General features: G+C 40.3%; 1 protein-coding gene across 7 annotated transcripts in view; it reads right to left on the reverse strand.

Moving 5' to 3' along the window:
- NAV1 (neuron navigator 1) overlaps positions 1–25,422 on the reverse strand; it is a 735,938-nt gene that overhangs the window by 394,866 nt on the left and 315,650 nt on the right. For 4 of the 7 annotated variants that reach the window (XM_075853621.1, XM_075853615.1, XM_075853618.1 and 1 more), the window contains 6 exons: positions 19,439–19,718; positions 16,052–16,718; positions 15,598–15,957; positions 10,145–10,186; positions 9,833–9,975; positions 8,637–8,804 (listed from right to left, as the gene is read on the reverse strand). In XM_075853621.1, the coding sequence (XP_075709736.1) occupies positions 8,637–8,804; positions 9,833–9,975; positions 10,145–10,186; positions 15,598–15,957; positions 16,052–16,718; positions 19,439–19,718 (1,660 nt within the window). The remainder of the gene's footprint in view (positions 1–8,636; positions 8,805–9,832; positions 9,976–10,144; positions 10,187–15,597; positions 15,958–16,051; positions 16,719–19,438; positions 19,719–25,422) is intronic. The other 3 variants (XM_075853622.1, XM_075853616.1, XM_075853619.1) reach the window with 2 other exon arrangements.

The following is a 25,422-nucleotide window of genomic DNA, read 5'->3' on the forward strand; positions in this document are numbered from 1 at the left end:
TTACATTTTTGGGCAAACAACGTGACCAAAAATCATAAATTCTGACAATGTTCTTTATTCTTTTTTGTTTTACAGTGTTCACTGTGGGCTGTAAATTACATTTTACATTCTGTGTGTCGATACGATTACGACGATACTATATACTGTATATATATATATATATATATATGTGTGTGTATATATTTATAGTTTTTCTATGTTTTGCAGCGTTTGCACAAAGAAAATCACTTTTTTTATTTTATTTTTTTGTATCACGATATTATGAGCCATCATTTTTAAATTTTTTCATAAAAAAAGCTGTGTAAGGGCTTTTTTTTGCGTGATGGGTTGTAGTTTCTATTGGTACTATTTAGGGCTACATGCGACTTTTTGATCACTTTTGATTCTATGTTTTCTGAGGGGTGGTGACCAAAAAATAGCGATTCTGACATTGTTTTTTTTTTGCTGTGTTCACTGTGCAGGAAAAATACGATTATAGTTTTACAGTTTGGGTCATTCTTAACGTGGTGATACCAAATATGTATACCTTTTTAATGTTTTCATTTTTTTCCTATAATAAAAAGGCAGTGATTGTCTTGTTTAACCTGAAACTTTTATTTTTACACTTTTATTCAACATTTTTATTAACTTTTTTGTTTCGTCCCACTAGGGGACTTGAAGGCCTGCACCTCCGATCTTTACTCTAATACATTGCACTACGTAGTGCAATGCATTAGAGCTGTTAGTTGTTCACTGACAGCAAGCCTATACTGACACTTGTGGCTGATGTCGCAGGCTCAGCTTCTGAGCCTGAGCTATCTAGTTTCTGGGGATGGCAGCCTTTTATGCCTCGCCTCTGAGCGGGACCTAACATGCTTCTGTACTTGGCAGCCATTGTTAGGCCTCCGGTCTGCCAAAGCAACTATCAGAACCCCGCGATTACATCGCTGGGTTCTGATCTGCTGGTAAACCCCATTGATGCTGCGCTCACTTTTGAGCGCTGCATTTAAGGGGTTAATTGGCCGGATCAGATGCCAGCCCTGGTCCTGGCCATTGTAACATCTGTGGTCGCTGACCACAAACTCCTCCCATCCTGTCGACGCCCTTCTCTCCAGAGATCTCTGCACATGCAGCCGTCCTGTTCCGCAGTGACCACTAGGATGCGCTCGCGAGCTTAGTCCAGCCTTAAGGAGCCAGAGTGCACACATGTGTGAGATTGAGCGGACTGCTCCCAGATCATCCTGGACTATAAGAAGGGCTCTGCCCCTCCCTACAATGCCTGAGCATTTTTGTATCTACCCGTATCTGTCGTGCAATGGTTCCTTGAGTGTTTTTCAGTTCCAGTGTTCCCGTTCCTGCTACCTGTATCCTGTTTCCCGTGCTACTGTGTTCCTGTGCTATACTGAGTTGGAGTCGTGTTGTGTTGCTTACTACACACGCTGTGTTTCTCCGCACCTGTTGTCTACCTGCTGCCAGAGTTCCATCCGAGCCTTAACCATCGCTGCTGTCTGTATTGTCACAGGTACCTTTATCCGAACTATAGACATTGACTTTGTACCCTGTTTGGCCAGCTGCTATACCGCTACGGCAGTATGGCCCAGTGGGTCCACATACCCCCAGATCGTGACAGCCATGCAGCAGGGTGTTAGCTGTAATGTACAGCTGACACCCGCTGGCGATGGTTTCGGGCTCAGCTTCTGAGCCGGCACCAGCAACGCAATGTACACTTACATTGTTTTGCCTTAAGACGTTGGCGACAGCAATGTAATAGTGACATGTTGCCAAGGGGTTAAAAAAACGACTATCGTCGGTATAAAAATTATATATAAAAAAATATTACAGATTACAGGCTAAAGGAGGGCCTGTTCTTTCAATGAATGCCACAAAAGCATTTGACACAGTGAAATGGTGCTTTCTCTTGAAGGAGCTGAGTCGTTTTGGCATGTGGGAAAAGTTATTAATTGGATGAAAATATTATATGGACAGTCAAAGGATAGAGTGCCCGAGAGTGGTGACCTCTATCCCCTCTCCTATTTAGCTTAGTAAGGGCGGATTTACACGAACGTGATTTGCGTCCGTGCAGCCCGCGTGGTTTTCACGCGGGTCGCACGGACCTATGCAAGTCTATAGGGCAGTGCAGACTGTCCGTGAGTTTTCCGCAGCGTGAGTCCGCTGCGTAAAACTCGCGACATGTTCTATATTTCGGCGTATTTCGCGCATCACGCACCCATTGAAGTCAAAGGGTGCGTGAAAATCACGCATTCCCCACGGAAGCACTTCCGTGGGACGCGCGTTATTCGCGCAACAGCAGTAAAAGAGTGAATGTAAACAGAAAAGCAACACGTGCTTTTCTGTTTACAAACATCCAAACGGAGTGTCATAATGATGGCGGCTGCGCGAAAAGCACGCAGCCGCGCATCCATATGAACATGACACATGGAGCTGTCAAGTGCCTTTTGCGCACGCAAAATGCCGCGGTTTTTGCGTGCGCAAAACGCACACGCTCGTGTAAATCCGCCCTAATCGAGACTTTGGCCCTGGAGATTAGATTATCCAAAAGGACATAGCCGGTTTTCAATTTGAAAACTGTGTCGATAAGATCTTGCTATATGCAGAGGACGTCCTTTTGATTTTAGATCATTTGGAAATGTCGTCCGCATATATCAAGAATTTGGAGTACTTGCTGGTCATAAAATAAACTGGAGCAAATCAAGCTAGTTAAAAATCTCAACTGAGAATAATATTGGTATTACATCTCCCCTGAATATTGCTGAAATGCTTGAGCAGTTAAGTGTTAAAATCTCAAGAGCACCAGAAGATTATATTGTATTAAATATACTCCCTTTGTTTTCTGGCCTGAGAAGGAAAGTTAGAGTATGTAATAAATTATCCTTGACTAGAGCAGCTAGAATTCCACTGGTGAAAATGGTTATTCTACCTTATGTTCTACATTTTTCCGTTAACTGTCCGATCGGTGTCCCGGAAGTTGTTGTTTTTTTTTTTTGGGGGGGGGTTTAAACATTGGAAGCAATTGCTAACGACTTAATTTGGAAAGGTAAAGGAAATGGTTTCATTACTCTGCGCTCTCTCTCTCTCGGCCAGTAAGCAAGTGGGGTTTTGCCCTTCCTGACTAGAGAATATATTTCCTGGCTTCACAATTTCAGTACTTTCAGGAGTGGGACGCTTTAAGCGCCAACACATTTCTGTTAGTTACATTGGGTGATAAGTAGGATAATGATTTTGAGTTACTAGAGGCCGGGTTCTGAAACCTGGAATTTGAAACTGGGATAATTTATGAAAACCAACAGGTCTGGGACACGGTTAAAGCAACTGAAAGAATAAGAACTTTTCTGAACGTCACCCTGCTATGGGATATTAAGAATATTAGCGAGTTTGACAGCCTCACAGATTCATTATTATCGAAAAAATACTTTATTTTAGAATGCACAAGTGAAAGGTTTTAGTGAGTTTCAGAGACTATATAATGTCCATGACTATGGGTTTCTTAGTTTTATAAATAAATAAAATATGCATAATTGGCTATAAATTATAAATCAAAGTTTACACTTGCAACTTTTTTGTTTTTAGAGTGTCTAAAAAATTTCTGCTTGTTGACATAGATAATAACAAAAAAAAATCACAGCAAAAATGGTGCAATGGATGGTCAATTTGCTTATATTCTCTGTATTAAATTAAATTATGAATTATCAAGTATCTCGAATTTCGAAGATATATATTCTCCATTTTCTAATGAATTTCCCTCTGTATAGTTCTGCTTGAGTCTGCAAAAATACGTTAAACGGCTGTCTGGCTGAACGCCCAGACATAATTTGCAACTATTTCTCTTTATGTTATGTACTCCTTAAAACTTTGTCGGTGGGAAAGAATAGCAAACACCACTCTATTATATGCTTGTCTCCAGGTGTTACTTGATGTCAGCATTTTAATGAAGAATTATAATAATGCATTTCAAATATTCTCATTGTATGCTATTGGATAAAAAAGAGTTATTGTCACATTGTCTCTGATTGTTAACCTCAAGCCTAAACCCCTTTGAATATTATTGTAATTGAGTTTGGCAATAAACCTCAGAGGAGTATTTTGAGCATACAAGCAATGGCTGTGTGTTTTATTCTTCCTCTCTCATATCGATATGAAATCTCCTGATTAGGATGCTGGATAAAGTTTCTGGCGAGAGTGTCTGTTGGAACATTCGTCTAAATTTCAGTCTAATATATTTTGAGCCATTAACTTCCACAACAATGGGATAGAGATCCTGGGGTCAATATGGATTGGGAGGTATTTTACATATACAGTACGCTGAAAAAGTATCACTAAATGACTCACATAGTTTTGTTTCTTTCATGGTGAATAATAGACTTTGTTATATACCGAAACTTCTGAAAATTATGGGGCTAAGAGATAATGACAGTTATCAAAGGTACTCACTTTTTTCATTTTCACAAGGGATAAAGGAGAAAAAGTCGACGTAAATTTGTAACGCAATCTCTCCTGAGTATGACAATACCCCACATGTGGTAATAATTATTTTTTTTTTTTATATAAATTCAGTAACCTTTGCAGGACTGATCCGTTTTTCTTTTCCTTTTTAGTTTTTCACTCCCCGCCTTCCAAGCGCCATAACTTTTTTATTTTTCCATGAATAGAGCGGTGTGAGGGCTTATTTTTGCGGGAAGTGTTGTAGTTTCTATTGACACCATTTAAAGTACAATATAATGTGCTGGGAAACCGAAGATACAATTCTTTGCGGGGTGAAATTGGAAAAAAACTGTCATTCCTCCATTGTTTTTAGGGTTTCGTTTTTACCGCTTTCACCGGGCGGTAAAAACGACAACTTAACTTTATTCTGCGGGTCAATACGATTACGGTGATACCAAATGTATATAGTTTTTTTAAATATTTTACTACTTTTACAAAGAAAAAACTATTTGTTAAAAAAAAAACTTTTGTATCAACACATTCTGAGAGTCATAACTTTTTTTTTTTTTGGTCGATTGAGTCATGTGAGGGCTTATTTTTTGGCGGGACAAGCTGTAGTTTTCATTGGTACCATTTTTTAGTACGTGAAATTTTTTGATCACATTTTATTTAGAGCTAAGGTGACCAAAAAACTGTGATTTGGGCGTTTTAAATTCTTTATTTCTTACGGCGTTCATAATGCGCTATAAATGACAATTTTACTTTATTCTGCGGGTCAGTACGATTACGGCAATACCATATGTATATAGTTTCTTTATGTTTTGCAGCGTTTGCACAATAAAATCACTTGTTTATAAAATTATTTATATTGTGTGAGCCATAACTTTTTTATTTTTCAGTCAAAAAATCAGTGTAAGGGCTTGTTTTTTGCGGAACGGGTCTTCGTTTTTGTTGGTACTATTTTGTGGTACATGTGACTTTTTGATCATGTTTTATTCTATATTTTGGGAGGGGTGGTGACCAGAAAATAGTGATTCTGGCATGGTTTTTAGTTTGTTTTTTTTGCGTTCATCGTGCGGGAAAAATAACATTATAGATTTATAGATTGGGTCGTTACAAACGCAGTGTAAGCCAAATATGTGTACTGTTTTTTAATGGTTTATTTTTTTCCTCTAATAGAATTATAGGGAAAAAATCTTTTATTTTTACACTTTTGTAAAACATTTTTTACTTTTTACACTTTCTTTTTTTACCTGCAGCTCTGATCGCTGCTAGAATACATTACACTACCTAGATAGTGTAACGTATTCCAACTGTCAGTGTGACGTCACAGTCACTCTGACAGTTAATCTATGAGGACCAGCCAGAGGCTGGTTCTCGTAGGATTCCATACATGGCACACCCGGGGGCCGTTGTCTGGCCTCCGGATGCCATCACAAGCATCAGCAAGCCCCACAATTGCATGGGGGCTGCTGATGTGCTACAAACCCCCTAAATGCTGCGATCGCAATCGAGCGTCACATTTAATGGGTTAATTGCCGAAATCAGCGGTGATGAGTCGCTGATCGGCAACAGTGGAGTGTCAGCTGTCCGGGACAGCTGACCTCCTGGTTCCCGATGCACACTGTCACCAACAGTGTGCATTGGGAACGACACAGTGACTGCCTGTCACTCTGACAGAAAGTCTATCAGGAGGCTGGTCCTGATAGGCTTTCGTACATGGCAGACACAGAGGCTATTACTTGGCCTCCGGTCGCCATGCTAGCCATCTGCAAATCTCACAATTTCATTGTGAGGTCTGCCGATGTGCTAGAAACCCCTAAAATGCGGTGATTGCAATTGATCGCCACATTGAAGGGGTTAATTGCCAAAATCAGTGGAAATGAGCCACTGATCGGCAACAGTGGAGTGTCAGCTGTCGGGGACAGCTTGCCTCCCGATGCACACTGTCGCCGACAATGTGCATCGGGAACCGCGAGGTAACTGTACATCCTGGTGCTCTAAGACACTGACCACCGGGACGTACAGTTGCGTTGTGGTGCACCTAGGGGTTAAGCAAAGGGGTAGCAGGATAGCTAGTTCATCCCCATAATGGCAAAATCTCTAGGGTTGGTTTAAGGAGAATGACTGGTATAATCGGGTAAAGAAGGATATAGTTCTGCAGCGATATATATTTATAGATTCCCCCCCCCCCCCCACCAGGGGTATAAAAAGGCTAATTTTTCTTTTGTAAAATTAGATTTCTTGTAAAGATCAAGGCTATAATATAGGATATTGATCACATAGTAGTTTTTGCGCTTGGACAGTGGATACCTCAAACTCAAAATCAGGTGATAAGTAGAAGTCAAGGTTAGGTAAATCACGAAATAACATATTGAACTACATACAAATATATCACAAATCTGTAGCAGGGGATTATTGGGTCCAGTGTCCCGTGACAATGGAATATAGTTGAATGTATGGAGACACAATATTCTCAAAGACCTCCCAGGGTGGGGACATATATATGCGGGGGTGTTGGTACAAAATGTACACACCCTAAATACCCCAAATACCAAGCAGCAACTAACAACTGTACACCTTAAAAACAAAGACGATTAATAGGAGATGTTTCCCAAAAGTTAAGAGAATAATTTCCAAAAAACTTGTTTGATGAGCAGAAGGATCATCAGTTAATTTCCCAAGAACTGTTGTATCATGTGACAACTGAGCCCTCCTTTTTGCATACAGTGATTACTGGAGATGAGATATGTTTTTTTGATCATGAAACAAAAAAGGCAGAGTTCAGAAAGGCACACTCCCAATTCACCTCGACCGAAGAAAGCCTGCATGAGTAAATCAAGACTCAAACCAATGCTCATCGTGTTTTTGGACTGACAAGGATTTGTTCACAAAGAATTTGTACCACCAGGACTGACGGTCAATCAGACTTTTTACCAACAGGTCCTGGAGCACTTGCGGAGAAGGGTTTTGCAAGTGCGCCCTGACATTGCCAAAACAAGCATCCTGCCGAGTCACACATCATTAGCTGTGAGGGAGTTTTTGGCACAAAAAAAAAACCCTACCCCTCCTCACCTGCCCTATAGCTCTGACTTAGCAACATGTGACTTTTATTTGCTCCCTAAAATCAAAACTCACCTAAAAGAACACCATTTTGGTACAATTGGAAACGTCCATTCTGCCGCGATGAAGGAGCTGAAAAACCTCTCACATGAAGACTTCCAGCACTGCTATGAAGAATGGCAGTGTCACTGGAATTGTTGTGTTGAGTCCTAGGGGACTTACTTTGAAGATGATCGAGCCTAATTGTATGTTTTTTGAATAAAAGGATTTTTTGGGAAATAATTCTCATAACTTTAGGGACACATCTCGTATGTTCATGAAAGGGCTCCTTCTCCCAATAGTATGCTTCCGATTGCAGGTAGATGACTGTACAGTTCGTCAAGCCCGCTGGCAAGGGATGGTTGGAGTGCCCCACCCCTCGGTGATGGTGCCTGTCGCTTATAAAACAATGTGTACCGAGGTCTGAGGAGCAGGTCTGCTAACTTGAGTTGGCTTGGGGAGTAATAGCTCTTGTTGTGGTGTTTGCCAGATAAAGGCACAAACTCTGGAGCCCAAAAGTAACAAAGACTGGGAGGTTTCCAGCAAGGCAAATCAGTCGTTATTGAATATATGGAATGAATGCTCTGGTGAGATTGGCTCCTCAGGTTGAATGATATGAGGTTATAGATAGGTTTCGAGTAAAAGGTGTACCAATAGAATTTGTCACCTCAGTTCTCTGGTTTGCAGATTTTTTGACTCATCAGGCCCCCTCCCCCAGATGATAGTAATACAGGAACTAATTGCAAGGCGGGAATATCTGTAGTGTTGTTTATATCTGGTGCTTTGTCTAACCTGACCAAGCTTACTGTCTTTTTAAAAAAAAAAGTAATTCAATAAAGATTTCCGAATTAAAAAAAAATAATTGCCAGGCCCCAAAATCCTGCCTAGATTTCTTACGCAATAATTAACTCGAGCCATAAAATTATTTGCAGGAAAAAAAGAAATAGACGGTTGGTATTGCCTGGTTAAGAGGGTGAAAACAGACCATCACAGATAAATGATAAACCAAATTTTTAGTAAAATCATAGCAAAAAAAATTAATAATTTTGAGTTATTGGCTTTTAAGTAGGAAATTTCAGATTCTCAATTCTTCTAAATCAAACTTGTGTACTTACCATCATCAGGAGGGTCTCTAAATGAGCCAGATCTAGTCATTGCTCCTTTAGGTCGATCAGCAAGAGATAGTGAACTCCCTAAAGTTGAAGAACTGAAAAGTTCAAAAGAAGAGTCTTGAGCTGGAATACTGCTTGACCGAGCAATACGAGGAGCAGTAGAGGGACTCACTGTTGGATAATAAATGTACACAAAAATAGAAAATATATATATATATATATATATAGATGGACTGCATGAATTCAAAGGTTACATATCAGTTCCCAATACTTCCCACCTATTGTTGGAATAAAGGGGCAGAACAATAAGCTGAGTTCTATGCCCCTTTGACTGTGATCTGCCTTTTATCCATCTCTTTTGGGAAAGCAATGCAGAGTGGTCTATACGGTCTGAAAGTAAGTCTATAGCCCATGCAACGATAACCCTGCCTTTCCTAGGAGAGCCGAAAAAAGATGATAAGAACCTAAAGGGCACAGTGCTCAGCTGTTTGCTTCTGCCCTTTTGTTTCCGTGCTAGCACCTAGACCCCTCAAAGCCTCTGACATACCACTATGACACGTCAAAAAATTTACTAAAATGAAAGTTACTTTTAAAGGCTCTGTTCAAACTTGCATTCATTCTTTTTTATCTAGTTTTTGTTGCACTTTGAAAATCTGAATAACAAAGCATGCTACGCTATTCTATCCAGTAAAAAAAATGGATACCTAACGGAAACTTGATGGACCCATTATAAGTCAATGAGTTAAAAAACACATCATACTGATTTATGATAGATTTGTCAAAAGGATCCTTAATACAGTATATGTATCCTGTAAAAAACGGAAGCTAGTGTGAACAGAGCCTGATTAGGGATGACACAAATTAAATTTAGAGCAATGATACAGTGAATGGTGTCATTAAGGATAAGCCAAAGCTTAAGGTTAATTGTGATATTAATGAAGTTGAACAATTTTATTATTTGTATAACTGAATTGAACAGAAATAAATTGATATGTGAAAGAACAGATAGAGAGGGTATGGCAAATAATCAAGGCAACATTCTCCAGAATTCTATTCTATTCAGAATTACGGTATATTTGTGGCAAAACAAATACATGGCATATTATATCTTTTTGATACTTTGCCAAATATATTATGATAAAATTTGATGCAATTTGTTTAACAAAAAAAACGAGAGATAAAACAAATATCAAACTCACCCAAACATGCTAAGGGAGGTTTCCCTACATTAGTAAGCGTCAAAGGTGGTGGTAGAGAAGACAAGTCATCTCTAACTTGAATGCCCCCAATGGTGTGTGAATGACGCCTCTCCTTGGGTTCATCCTGAGAATGTGACTGGTACCTAATATGTTAAAAAAAACAATTAAATTAATTACTCTAACTGGCTTGTCTAAAGTTCTGTAGTGCAAAAAAACTCTGCTTTGACAAAGCCCTAGGCGGTGGCACCCCTCCCATAGCCCTAGAAACGGCCCTGAGTGCTGCAATAAATTCAAAATCAAAAACATACATACCGCAATCCTTTTTTTGGCAATGTGTTTCGATCCTGGATAGAACTGTGGGAGTAAAGTTGAACAGTAAGGCTAAGAACAGTAAGGCTTATGACTTAAAAGGGGCTGTCTAGTTTCAGCAAATTAATAAAACATTTTGTATACAGTAATTAAAAGTTATACAGTATTCAAGATTTCTGCTTGTTGTAATTCAGTTACCTTCAGTGGATAAAATTCTGTCCATGATCATGTGATGATTACACAGACGCATGGCTTATTAACCCCTTCCCGACCACCCCACGTAGATTAACGGGCTGTAGCACTGGTCCTTGTGCCTGCGGCCCGTTAATCTACGTGTGCTCCTAACAGAGCACACAGGTATTGCCCGCAGCCCGGCATCTCCCAGTACAGGCTGCTACTAGCAGCCTTAGTACTGGGGGAAAGCATCAGGTCGGATCACAGCGATGATCCCGGCCGATTAACCCCTTAAATGCGGCGGTCAATAGCGACCGCAGCAGTTAAGTTGTTATAACAACATCGGCACCACGTGGCGCGATTATTGCTATGGCAACCGGAGGCCTAACAAATGCCTCCGGTCTGCCATCTACAGAAGGTAGGACCTAATATGCCCCGTCAGTGTGAAACTGACAGGTATAATACCCTGCAATACATAAGTATTGCAGGGTATTAGAACAATAATCCAACAGTTGGATCTTCAAGTTCCTAGTAAAAAAAAAAGTAATAAAATTAAAAATCACACTTTTTCCCTTGTAAAGTCCTTTATTATTAGTAAAAAAATAAACTATGCATAATTTATATCGCCGCCGTCCGTAACGGCCTGAATTATAAAAGTAAAATGTAATTTATCCTTCACGGTTAACGCCATAAAAAAATTAATTAAAAAACTATACCAGAATCGCTATTTTTAGTCACTTCAGCTCCCAAAAAATTAAAAAAATAGAGATCAAAACATCGCATGTACCCAAAAATGGTACCAATAAAAACTACAGTTTGTTCTGCAAATAACAAGCCCTCACACAGCTTTCTTGATGGAAAAATAAAAAAGTTAAGGCTCTTAGAATATGGCGACACAAAAACGAAATAATTTATTTTAAAACCGTGATTTTTACGTGCAAACACCGTAAAACATTAAAAAAAACTATATACATAAGGTATTGCCGTAATCGCATCGACCCATGGAGTCAATTAAATGTCATTTATAATGCACTGTGTACACCGTAAAAAAAAACAGAATAAAAAACAATAGAAGTTTTCATGGCAAAAATAAAAGTTTTCATTTACACTAAATTCAGCAAAAAACCTGTGGGATCAAAATGCTCACTATACCCCTAGATAAATTCTTTTTAGAGCTGTAGTTTCCCAAATGGGGTCAATTCTGGGGAGTGTCCACTGTTTTGGTCACTCAGGGGTTTTACAAATGCGACATGACACCAGAAATCCAATCCAGCAAACTTGAGCTTCAAAAGCCAAATAGCGCTCCTTCCCTTCTGAGCCCTGCCGTGTGCCCAAACAAATAGCTTTACAAATCTTAGGGTGCTTTTTCTTCTTTATACCTTGTAAAAAAAAATAATTTCTAAGTTTTAATGGAAAAAAATTTAGATGTTCATTTTTACGGACAAAATTCCACTAAATTCAGTAAAAAAAACTGTGAGGTTAAAATGCTCCTTTTACCGCTCTATAAATTCCTTGAGGGGTGTAGTTTGCCTAATGGTGTCTTTTTGGGGGGTGTCTCCTCTGTTTTGGCCCCACAAGACCTCTTCAAACCGGACATAAAATATATTCTAATAAAAAGGAGGCTCCAAAATCCTCTAGGTGCTCCTTTGCTTCTGAGGCCTGTGCTTCAGTCCATTAGCACACATGTGGGATTTTTATAAAAACTGCAGAATCTGGGCAATAAATATTGAGTTGCATTTCTCGGGTGCAGTTTTTAAAATTGGGTGACTTATGGGGGTATATAAGGCCCTCAAAGCCACTTCAGAAGTGAACTGGTACCTATAAAAATAGGTTTTGGAAATTTTCTTGAAAATGTGAGAAATTGCTGCTAAAGTTCTAAGACTTGTAACGTCCTAGAAAAATAAAAGGATGTTAAAAAAATGATGCCAACATAAAGTAGACATATGGGAAATGTTAATTAGTAACTATTTTGTTGCTATCTGTTTTACAAGCAGATACATTTAAATTTAGAAAAATGATAATTTGTGCACATTTTCTCTAAAGTTTGATGTTTTTCACAAAAAAAATACTACATTTATTGATCAAATTCTTCCACTAACATACAGTACAATATGTCATGAAAAAACAATCTCAGAATCGCTTGAATAGGTAAAAAGGATTCCCAAGTAAAAAGCACATAAAGTGACACGTCAGATTTGAAAAAATTGGTCCACAAGGTCAAAACAGGCTCAGTTATCAATGGGTTAAAGATACATTATGTGTAAGGGTATGTGCACACACACTAATTACGTCCGTAATTGACGGACGTATTTCGGCCGCAAGTCCCGGACCGAACACAGTGCAAGGAGCCGGGCTCCTAGCATCATACTTATGTACGACGCTAGGAGTCCCTGCCTCGCTGCAGGACAACTGTCCCGTAGTGTAATCATGTTTACAGTACGGGACAGTTGTCCTGCAGGGAGGCAGGGACTCCTAGCATCGTACATAACTATGATGCTAGGAGCCCGGCTCCCTGCACTGTGTTCGGTCCGGGACTTGCGGCCGAAATACGTCCGTCAATTACGGACGTAATTAGTGTGTGTGCACATACCCTAACAGAGCTGAATTTTCTAAGCTTCCCAGCACCTGTGTGTCCATCACATGGACATCATTTTATCCACTGGAAGTAAACAATGAATGTCCCTACTGAATAACAGCAAGCAGAGATCTTGAAAACCGTAAGGAATTATTACAGAAGTATATTGGAAAGTCGTTAAACTCTTAATAACAAAAAATACCATGGATTTGATGAAAGCGGACAACCACTTTAACAGTCAGACCACAAATAGTATTGGTTACAGTTTTGGGCACCAGTGTACAAAAAAAGATAAAGCAGACCTGGAGATGCTTTAGAGATGTAAAGGGTCGACTGTGGTACCAAGATAGATTATCAAAATGAAAGAGTTATTGAGTTAGAAAAAATAACAGCTTAGAGGTGACCTGAAAACTTGATCTAAAAATATCAAAGGTAAGTACAGAGATCTGTCTAATGATCTATTTACACCCTGGACTGTAACTATAACAAGTAGGGATGCAAGACATTTACATGATTATAAAAGAGGTTACTTTAGGGTGAATTGACCTGCAGCAGAATTTGTTGCAGAAATTTATGAGACTAAAAATGAGTTCCATTCTTCTGCATGAGGTTGTTTCTGCAGCAGGCACATAAATTTCTTCAACTGATTTTTAGTTGCAGAAATTTCTGTAACATAATCTGCCACGTGTCAATCCACCCTTAGGGTATGTTCACACGCTTAGCAAAAAACGTCTGAAAATACGAAGCTGTTTTCAAGGGAAAACAGCTCCTGATTTTCAGCCGGTTTGTAACCAACTCGCATTTTTCGCAGCGTTTTTTACGGCCGTTTTTGGAGCTGTTTTTCTATAGAGTCAATGAAAAACGGCTCCAAAAACGGCTCAAGAACTAACATGCACTTCTTTTTCGCGGGCGTTTTTTAATGTGGCCGTTTTTCAAAATGGCCACGTAAAAAACCTCAGTTCTTCCCATTGAAATCAATGGGCAGATGTTTGGAGGTGTTCTGCTTCAGATTTTTCGGCCGTTTTTAGCCCGAAAATAAGCCGTGTGAACTTAGCCTTAGGCCGGATTCACACAAGCGTGTGCATTTTGCGCATGCAAAAAACGCGGTGTTTTGCCTGCGCAAAAGGCACTTGACAGCTCCGTGTGGCAGCATCATATGATGCGCGGCTGCATGGTTTTCGCACAGCCGCCATCATTATGACACTCCATTTGGATGTTTGTAAACAGAAAAGCACGTGGTGCTTTTCTGTTTTCACTCATCCTTTTGACAGCTGTTACGCGAATCACGCTGTTCGCACGTAGGTGCTTCCGTGTGACATGCGTGGTTTTCACGCACCCATTGACTTCAATGGGTGGGTGATGGGCGAAAAACGCTCAAAGAACGGACATGTCGTGACTTTTACGCAGCAGACCAACGCTGCATAAAAATCACGCACATGTCTGCACGGCCCCATAGACTAATATAGGTCCGTGCGACGCGAGTGAAAATCACGCGCATTGCACGGATGTATATCACGTTCGTCTGAATAAGCCCTTACTGTAAGACCAGTGAGACTATAGAACTCCTCCTCATAACTCCTCCATAATGTTAGGGTATGTTCACACGTAGCATAAACTCTTGGTTTTCTGCAATGGACATCATTGTGGAAAATCCGCAGTGTTAGGCCCCATGCACACATCCGTAAAAAACCTCAGTCTTTGCGGACCGCAATTGCGGTCCACAAAAACGGACCCATTCACTTCCATTGAACGCGGACACCTTTCCGTATGTCTACGGATGGGTGTCCGTGCCGTAATAAATGTTCCGAAAATTAAGGGGCACGTCCGTTCTTTTGCATTTTGCGGGCCGTGCTCCCATACTTTGTATGGGAGCACGGCCCGAAAATGTGGGTGGCAGTCGGCGGCCGGCCATGCCCGCATTCACGGGCCGTGATTACGGGCACGGCCGTGTGCACGGGGCCTAATAAAGTAGTAGCAAAGTGGCAAAGATTCAAACATATCTCATCCACACGCTGCGTAAAATAACATGCCAAAAAAACTTTACTAAATTGAGCTGCGGTGCATTTTTTTTAATCCGGAGCATGTAATTTTATGCTTTGGAGTCGCTGCTTTCCTGTGAAACCCGCAACAAATAGCAGATGTTGCCATTTTTGCATCAGAAAAGCTGAGATTCCGCTGCAAAAAATTGCATCTCAGAAGAATTTATTTTTTTTATACTTACCCAGGTCTCTGTTTCTCTGTCCAGGCTGGCCTACTGAAATGATGTGTCATCCCATTTTACTACTGCAGCCAATCACAGGCTGCAACAGTCACAAGGGATGCAGCGGTCAGATAGGGTTGCAGCCCAGGAGGCCGGACATCAGAGGGACGTGTCACCATGACTACGGGTAAGTAAAATGTGTTTTTTTTCTTGACATTTTTAGCAGCAGACATTCCGCCTGAAAAACTGCACTACAATCTGGTGCGGCTTTTCAGATGGAATTCCCTGCGGGGTCCAGGGTGGATACGCTGTGTGCTTTTACGCAGCGCATCTGTCCTTTGTGAACATAGCATTATGGTAAATTTGTTGAAAGAGTTTAAATTGGGTCTGGGTGCCTTTCTTGAAATAAATATTACAATATTTCCTTGCATATAAATCTGCTTTTTCTTTGTATATAAATCTCTAAAATAGAATTGTCATAAGAAAAACAAATGGGGCAAAAATTACCAATCTGGTGCAGGTGACTTGAGGTTATCATTCCATCCAGTATCTGGTGTTTGATCCTCACCATCTCCATTATACTGGGCAGGAGGGACACTGATAGTGAGTGGAAGTGACTCCATGCTACGGTGCAACCCTGATAACTTTGGGTACATTCTAAGGTTACTCAGTCCCTGGGAAAAGCTGGCGGAATTGATGTTTAGGATAGGAGCTGGACTTGGTGTAAGACAAGCAACACCTGTAGGGATTTCAAGCTGTTTACTTGGCACCAATTCTGTAACGCAGGTATTAAAGTCTAGGCTGTTTGAGTTGACTTTATCTAGATTTGATAAGGTTGGTGTCTTCATAAAAGGTTTTGTAATAGACCTAGAATAAAAGATTAAAAATGTGATCAGAATGATAGAGGTAGTTGTTTTAATATTTGTTAAAAGATAAATTAGAGAAATTGAGCCATGCCCACCTGTGAGGGGTAGTTGGAGTTCCTTCCTTCATATTTAACACATTTGCTTCCACTTGATTTGCTGCACTAGTCCTGTATTCTGTGTCTTGAGCTACGGCCTTTGCTTTAGCCTTCTCTTTTTCACGATCAGTTTGGTTCACTCCTAGTCGACCTCCGCCAACTTTTGATGGCTCCTTAAGACGGGAAGACGGAGTCCCCACATTCTTTCCTTGCACTGGCACAAGACTTGCATCCACACTGCTGCTAAGTGGCCTATTGGTATTTCTACCTCCAGTAACACTTATAGAGCTAGATTTGGCAGGCCGAGGAAGGCTACGGTATTGTATATTGGTGCGGGCAGATGGAGAGAGGAACCCAGGCTCTGCTGCTCCTGTAACATCTAAGCTTGTCTTCCGATTCCCACTTACAGACCCTGAAGAAGGTTTCACAGGTATCCCTGAAGATTTTGGAGTTTTACCAAGTGTGGCTGAATTACCAGTGAGCGGAGAAGAAGGAGTAGTTGGTTTCTTGTAACCAAAAGATGATCCTGGACGAGTAATTCCTGAGGGAGGTTTTTTTGCATCAGGTGAACGTGGATCTCGTCCTGCATCAGAAGATGACCGCTGCAGCCCAGAAGTTTTTAGGGTCAGTTTAGACTTATCAGCTGCTTTTTGTTCAGACTTAGCTGCTAAAAAAATAACATAGAACCAAATATAAATAAAAAAATAAATTAATAACTGTGGCAGTTAATGATGATTATTATCATTTGTTATACAATTCTGGTTAAAACATGTTTCTCCTCTCTTCTAGTAGTGGCAAGAGTAATACAACTATTGTTTTTCTAAGCATGGTATTTTATACCAATATACAGATTGAAATGAATTTTACGAATATATATATTTATTTGCAGGTAAGTAGTCATGAAGTTGAAGTAATAGAGATGCATTTATGTGAATATTTCTAAGAACATAGTGATCTGACAGTACTTAAAGGGGTTTTCCAGGTTCTGACAACTGATGACCTATCCACCGGTTCATCATCTGTGGGGATCCGTGCACCGGACGTACATGCCGGAAGCAGTTAGCTCTGGCGACGGAATAGCGGCTGAGCTGCAGTACTGCATCTCTACTCCTATTCAAGTGAACAGGAGCGGTCCTGCGGTTCTGCAGCACGACCGCTATGCAATGGTCGGAGCCAACTGTTTCCGGGCTCCGTTCATAGCATTATGCACTACAACATCCGGTGCTCGCAAGCCACCGGAGCGGCTTATCAGTGTGACTCGCACCGATGTCATACTGATGACCTATCCGGTAGATAGGTCATCAGTTGTCAGAAGCTGGACAACCCCTTTAAATGATGAAAATTTGCATTAAGCTCAGGTCCTTTGTTCGCCTCTTCAAAAAAAAAACCTATTCCACCTAGTTTGGTCTTTGCCTTATTTCAACTTCATTAACTCTCCTTAACCTCTTAAACATCCCCATTTTTTAAAATCCTCATTTCTACCGGCTTCTACCCCAAAATCTCACAATTGCATGTGTTGCAATTTACATAATGTTGACATAAAACATTTCACGGAGACGTGCCACCCCTAGGAAAGGGGAGTATATTTACAAAAACACTGCTGTATTTTGGTACTTAAGAGGCTCTGTCACCACATTATAAGTGCCCTATATTGTACATGATGTGATGTAGATTACAGCACTGTTTTTTATTTAGAAAAACAATCATTTTTGACGGAGTTATGACCTATATTAGCTTTATGATAATGAGTTTCTTAATGGAAGTCATACACTTCTCCCCATTCATTTACGCAGCACATAGCGATATAGCTATATCGCTATGTGCAGCCACATAAACACACTATAATGTTACTGCAATGTCCTGACAATGAATATACATTACCTCCAGCCAGGACGTGATGTGTATTCAGAATCCTGACACTTCACTAACACAATCCGACACTACAACACAGCAAGCGTAATCTCGTTTGAAATGACAGTTTACAGTGTAATCTCGTGAGATTACGCTTGCTGTGCTGTAGTGTTGGGATTGTGTTAGCGAAGTGTCAGGATTCTGAATACACATCACATCCTGGCTGGTGGTAATGTATATTCATTGTCAGGACACTGCAGTAACATTATACAGGGTGGGCCATTTATATGGATACACCTAAATAAAATGGGAATGGTTGGTGATATTAACTTCCTGTTTGTGGCACATTAGTATATGGGAGGGGGGGAAACTTTTCAAGCTGGGTTGTTGACCACGGCGGCCATTTTGAAGTCGGCCATTTTGTATCCAACATTAGTTTTTTCAATGGGAAGAGGGTCATGTGACACATCAAACTTATCGAGAATTTCACAAGAAAAACAATGGTGTGCTTGGTTTTAACGTTACTTTATTCTTTCATGAGTTATTTACAAGTTTCTGACCACTTATAAAATGTGTTCAAAGTGCTGCCCATTGTGTTGGATTGTCAATGCAACCCTCTTCTCTCACTCTTCACACACTGATAGCAACACCACAGAAGAAAAGCTAGCACAGGCTTCCAGTATCCGTAGTTTCAGTTGCTGCACATCTCGTATCTTCACAGCATAGACAATTGCCTTCAGATGACCCCAAAGATAAAAGTCTAAGGGGGCCAGATCGGGAGGCATTTCTTCTGCGGTGTTGCTATCAGTGTGTGAAGAGTGCGAGAAGAGGGTTGCATTGACAATCCAACACAATGGGCAGCACTTTGAACACATTTTATAAGTGGTCAGAAACTTGTAAATAACTCATGAAAGAATAAAGTAACGTTAAAACCAAGCACACCATTGTTTTTCTTGTGAAATTCTCGATAAGTTTGATGTGTCGCATGACCCTCTTCCCATTGAAAAAATTAAAGTTGGATACAAAATGTCCGACTTCAAAATGGCCGCCATGGTCAACACCCAGCTTGAAAAGTTTCCCCCCTCCCATATACTAATGTGCCACACACAGGAAGTTAATATCACCAACCATTCCCATTTTATTTAGGAGTATCCATATAAATGGCCCACCCTGTAGTGTGCTTATGTGGCTGCACATAGCGATATAGCTATATCGCTATGTGCTGTGTAAATGAATGGGGAGAAGTGTATGACTCTGATTGGTCAGCGTCATACACTTCTCTCCAAAACGCCCACTTGGTCAAAAAGTAAAACACACCCAGTTGTCCATTAAGAAACTCATTAGCATAAAGCTAAAATAGGTCATAACTCCGTCAAAAATGATCGTTTTTTCTAAATAAAAAACACTTCTGTAATCTACATTACAGCGCCAATCACATCATGTACAATATAGGGCACTTATAATGTGGTGACAGAGCCTCTTTAGTTAGCAACATTACTAATGAACCAGATTTGTGAAAACATCAGCATTTATTACCTCCTACTTTGGAGACTGTTTGTCCAGTTTGGGTGATAGGTGATGTAACACCAACTTGTGGGTTCTTTCCTTTCCGCAATTGCTGTCCGAGACTAACAGTTTTTTTCACATCAGGTTTTGGAGGATCATTATTCTTTTCTCTGCGCCAGCGGGATGAACCATGCTCTGCCTTTAAGCTTCCACTGTCATACTCCATCCTGCGTGGTCCTCGTTCTTCTGATTCACTGTGCCAGCTTAATCCACTCTCAACAAGTGACCGCTTTTCGGAATCAGTGCGGAGCTACAAGGCAAATAAGGGTATTGACCTTTTTATATTAGTTTTGTTAATTGCTTCATTTATATTCAAACAAATGTAACAGCGTTTTATGGAAAATAAAAAAGTTAAATTCTTTGGCATTAACCCTTTCAAGACCGAGCTCATTTTGACCTTCATGACCAGCCCCATTTTCTCAAATCTGACATGTCAATTTATGTGTTAATAACTCTGGAATGCTTTTGCCTATCCAAGCGATTCTGAGATTGTTTTCTCGTGACATATTGTACTTTATGTTAGTGGAAAAATTAGATCAATAAAGTCATTGCTTATTTGTGAAAAACACCAAAATGTTGAGAAAATTAGCAAAAATTATGATTTCTCATTTTAAATGTATCTGCTTGTAAAACAGATAGTAATACCACACAAAATAGTTACTATTTTATATATTCCATATGTCTACTTTATATTTCCATTGTTTTTTGAACATTATTTTATTTTTCTAGGACGTTACAAGGCTTAGAACTTTAGCAGCAATTTCTCACTTTTTCAAGAAAATTTCAAAAGGCTATTTTTACAGGGGCCAGTTCAGTTCTGAAGTGGCTTTGAGGGCCTTATGTACTAGATAGACCCCATAAATCACCCCATATTAAAAACTGCACCCCTCAAAGTATTTTCAAAACAGCATTCAGAAAGTTTCTTCACCCCTTAGGTGCTTCACAGGAATTAAAGCAAAGTACAGGTGAAATTTACAAATTTTTTTTTTTTTGCTGAAATTCATTTGTAATACATTTTTTCTGTAACGCAGAAGGTTTTACCAGAGAAACGCAACTCAATATTTATTGCCCAGATTCTGCAGTTTTTAGAAATATCCCACATGTGGCCCTAGTGCGCTAATTTACTGAAACACTGGCCTCAGAAGTAAAGGAGCACCTAGTGGATTTTGGGGCCTCCTTTTTTTAGAATATATTTTAGGCACCATGTCAGGTTTGAAGAGGTCTTGTTGTGCCAAAACAGTGGAAATCCCACAAAAGTGAGACGGTTTTGGAAACTACACACCTCAAGGAATTTATCTAGGGGTATAGTTAGCATCTTGACCCCACAGCTCTTTTGCTATATTTATTGGAGTATGTCTGTGAAAGTGAAAATCTACTTTTTTTCTGAAAAAATATTAAAAAAAATAATATTTGCAAGGAATAAAGATTAAAAAGCACCCCAAAACTTGTAAAGCTACTTCTCCCGATTACGCCAATACCCCGTATGTGGTACTAAACTGCTGTTTGGATCCACGGCAGAGCTCAGAAGGGAAGGAGCGCCATTTGGATTTTGAAGCGCAGATTTTGCTGGATTGGTTTTCAGTGCCATGTCGCGTTTGCAACGCCCTGGAGGGAGCAAAACAGTGGAATCCCCCCAAAACCGACCCCATTTTGAAGACTACACCCCTTAAGGAATTTTTCTAGGGGTATAGTTAGCATTTTGACCCCACAGTTTTTTTGCTGAATTTAGTGGAATTAGGCCGTGAAAATGAAAATCTACTTTTTTCTGAAAAAATATAGAAATGTTTAATTTTTACAATGAATAAAGTAGAAAAATCACCCCAAAATTTGTAAAGCAATTTGTCCCGATTTCAGCAATACACCATATGTGGTAATAAACGGCTGTTTGGACCCACGGCAGGACTCAGAAGGGAAGGAACAATATTTGGCTTTTGGAGCTCAAATTTAGCTGGAATGGTTTTCGGGTGTCATGTCGCATATGCAAAGCCCCTGAGGTACCAAAACAGTGGAAACCTCCCAAAAGTCCCTTTAGGGGACTGGAACGAGCGATCATTAGGTCGCTGGTACAATACACTGCAATACTAATGTATTGCAGTATAATGTCATTTTACAGGCTCCTGTTACAGCGCGATCGCTGTTCCTGTCCGTTAATCCCGGGTGTCAGCTGTAATACACAGCTGACACCTGCAGAATATGGTGCGGGTGCAGCGCGTGAGCCCGCTCCATATATAACCCATCGCACCACGACATGCTATTAAGTCGTGGTGCGCGAAGGCGTTAATGCGCAGCGGATGGTGCAAATTGAAAATTAAAATTTTCCACTGATATGCCATTTTAATGCACAATACGTTGTGCCCAGTTTGTGCCACTGAAGACAAATACCTCATACAATGTTGAGCGGGTTCTCCCGGATATAAAATATCATATATGTGGACGTAAGCTGGTGTTTGGGCACGCTGTGGGGCTCAGAAGGGAGGGAACGCCATTTGGCTTTTGGAGCGCAGATTTTGCTTGGTAACTGTTCTGTTTGGGGTTTTGCTGGTATTTCAATTTATAATGTGGGGGCATATGTAACCTGTGCGGAGAACATCAGGACATAATAAGAGGGTATAATAATGGGGTACATAAATAATAATCCGCAGATATGTGGACGGTGTCGCACTGATAAATGTTCGCCCGATCTCATCTACTTTTGGAACGCTCTGCACATTTTGCATCGCCATATTCTGAGAGCCAGAACGGTTTTATTTTTTTATCCAACGGAGCCGTGTGAGGGCTTATTTGTTGCGGGACAATCTGTACTTTTCATTGGTACCATTTTAGGGTACATGTGATTTTTGTTTATCACTTATTATTAGATTTTTTTGGCAAGCAAAGTGACAAAGAAACAAATTCTGACAATGTTTTTTGTAATTTTTTTTTACAGTGTTCACCGTGCATTATAAATGACATTTTACTTTATTCTGCGGGTCGGTACGATTACGGCGATACCATATGTATATATGTTTTTTATGTTTTGTGGCGATTGCGCAATAAAATCACTTTTCTATAAAATTCTTTATTTTCTGTGACACCATATTCTGAGAGCCATCATTTTTTATTTTTCCGTCAAAAAAGCGGTGTAAGGGCTTGTTTTTGCGGGACGGGTTGTAGTTTTTATTGGTATTATTTTGGGGTACATGCGACTTTTTGATCACTTTTTATTCTATATTTTGGGAGGGTTGATGACCAAAAAATTGTGATTCTGACATTGTTTTTTAATTATTTTTTTTTGCGGTGTTCACCGTGCGGGAGAAATAATATTATAGTTTTATAGTTTGGGTCGTTGTGAACGCGGTGATACCAAATATGTGTACTTTTTTTTAAAAGACTTATTATAGGAAAAAAAGCATTTTTTTTTTTGTAACTTTTATAACTTGTATTTACACTTTTATAAAACATTTTTATTACTTTATTTTTTAATTTTTAATTAAAGACTGGCAGCACTGATCGCTGCTATAATACATTACACTACCTACTAGGTAGTGTAACGTATTATAAACGGTCAGTGTGACGCTGAGAGTCACACTGACAGGAAGCTTATGAGGACCGGCCTCCGGCTGGTTCTCATAGGCTGCTGTGCATGGCAGACCCGGGGGCTGTTATATGGCCCCCGGTTCTGCCTTATAACCGACTGCAGCACTCGGTCCCCGGGAAAGTTTGTTGTAGCAACAAACTTTCCAGTTCGTTATAGCAACAAACTTTCCAGTTCGTTGCTACAACACACTTTCCCTGCGATCACATGACCGGGACCTGAACTAATCAGGTCCCGATCATATCTCCGGGACCAGAGGCAGGTGATAACAGCGCGATCCAGGTGTCAGCGCTACTCTGAGACACCCGGATCGTGCTTTTAACACCCACCGTGAATTCACGTCGGCACTGCACAGAGCCCAGCAAGTGCCGACGTGATATAATGTGGGCGGTCGGGAAGCGGTTAAGGGGGTTTTCCAGTCCCAAAGAAATTGAGGGCCTATCCTCAGGATAGCCATCATTATGTGATTGGTCGGGATCCAACTTCCGGCACCCATGCCAATCCTCTGTTTTGAAGGGGCTGCAGCGCTCGTACGAGCTGCTTCCCCTTAATTTCTTTTTTTTTTTAATTTAGTTTTTTTTATTTATCACAAGTAGATATTAGAAGCATATACAGATTCACAACTTAGTGATACACAATTGTAACAAATGAACACATAAAACAATAGAGGCAGGATAGTAGGCAACACCAATCATCTTAGAAGTCCAACTGAGCAGAATTGGTAGAGCTCTCCAGAAGGAGAAGATAGGGGGTGGAGAGAATGGGGAAGAATATGGGGAGGAGGAGGAGTGTGAAGAAAAGTGTATAGAGAGGGGGTGAAGGGGGGAGGGGGAGGAAAGAATCCTCAGCATCTAACCAATAAACATCCTTTCCATATCGATTATGATGTTAACCCCTTCACGACCAGCCCACGTAGATTAACGGGCTGCCGTGCTGGGCTTTTCTCCTGCAGCCCGTTAATTCACGTGGTGCCAGAACAGAGTGCACAGCGCTCTCCCTGTGCTCTGAATCTCTCAGCACACGCTGCTACTAGCAGCCTAAGTGCTGAGAGAAGACATCAGGACCGGATTGGTGTCGGTCCTGATGACGTGATCACCATGATAAAGCTATCATGATGATCACAGCAAAGTTTGTTGCAGCAGCAAAGTTTGTTGCAGCAACAAACTTTCGTGCTGTTTGTTACACTGTTTCTCCTCCCTCCCTGTCAGATCGTTCTGAGACAGTGGGGGAGAAGAAGCTGTGCCGAGCAGCTGCTGTGTGTCTCCTATAAAGACGCACCGACTGTGAAAAACACACACAAATAACACCTCCACATAGTTTAGTGTAGACAGCTAGTTATAGTTTAGGTAGATAGTACTCAGACTAGGACAATTAATTAGTTAATTAATAATCAATTAGGGCTTATAATGTGTGTGTGTATATATATATATATATATATATATATATATATATATATATATATATATATACACATACACACACACATCATATAAATATATATATCTATAAGATTTTATATATATATAGAGAGAGAGAGAGAGAGAGAGAGAGAGAGAGAGAGAGAGACAGATATATATATATATATATATATCTATCTGTCTCTCTCTCTGTATATTTACATCTATAAAATTATATATATACACTACCGTTCAAAAGTTTGGGGTCACCCAGACAATTTTGTGTTTTCCATGAAAACTCACACTTATATTTATCAAATGAGTTGCAAAATGACTAGAAAATATAGTCAAGACATTGACAAGGTTAGAAATAATGATTTTTATTTCAAATAATAATTTTCTCCTTCAAACGTTGCTTTCGTCAAAGAATGCTCCATTTGCAGCAATTACAGCATTGCAGACCTTTGGCATTCTAGCTGTTAATTTGCTGAGGTAATCGGGAGAAATTTCACCCCATGCTTCCAGAAGCCCCTCCCACAAATTGGTTTGGCTTGATGGGCACTTCTTGCGTACCATACGGTCAAGCTGCTCCCACAACAGCTCTATGGGGTTGAGATCTGGTGACTGCGCTGGCCACTCCATTACAGATAGAATACCAGCTGCCTGCTTCTTCCCTAAATAGTTCTTGCATAATTTGGAGGTGTGCTTTGGGTCATTGTCCTGTTGTAGGATGAAATTGGCTCCAATCAAGCGCTGTCCACAGGGTATGGCATGGCGTTGCAAAATGGAGTGGTAGCCTTCCTTATTCAAAATCCCTTTTGCCTTGTACAAATCTCCCACTTTACCAGCACCAAAGCAACCCCAGACCATCATATTACCTCCACCATGCTTGACAGATGGCGTCGGCCGCTCTTCCAGCATCTTTTCAGTTGTTCTGCGTCTCACAAATGTTCTTCTGTGTGATCCAAACACCTCAAACTTCG

This window comes from Rhinoderma darwinii, chromosome 2 (genome assembly GCF_050947455.1).
Source record: "Rhinoderma darwinii isolate aRhiDar2 chromosome 2, aRhiDar2.hap1, whole genome shotgun sequence".
NCBI lineage: Eukaryota > Metazoa > Chordata > Amphibia > Anura > Rhinodermatidae > Rhinoderma > Rhinoderma darwinii.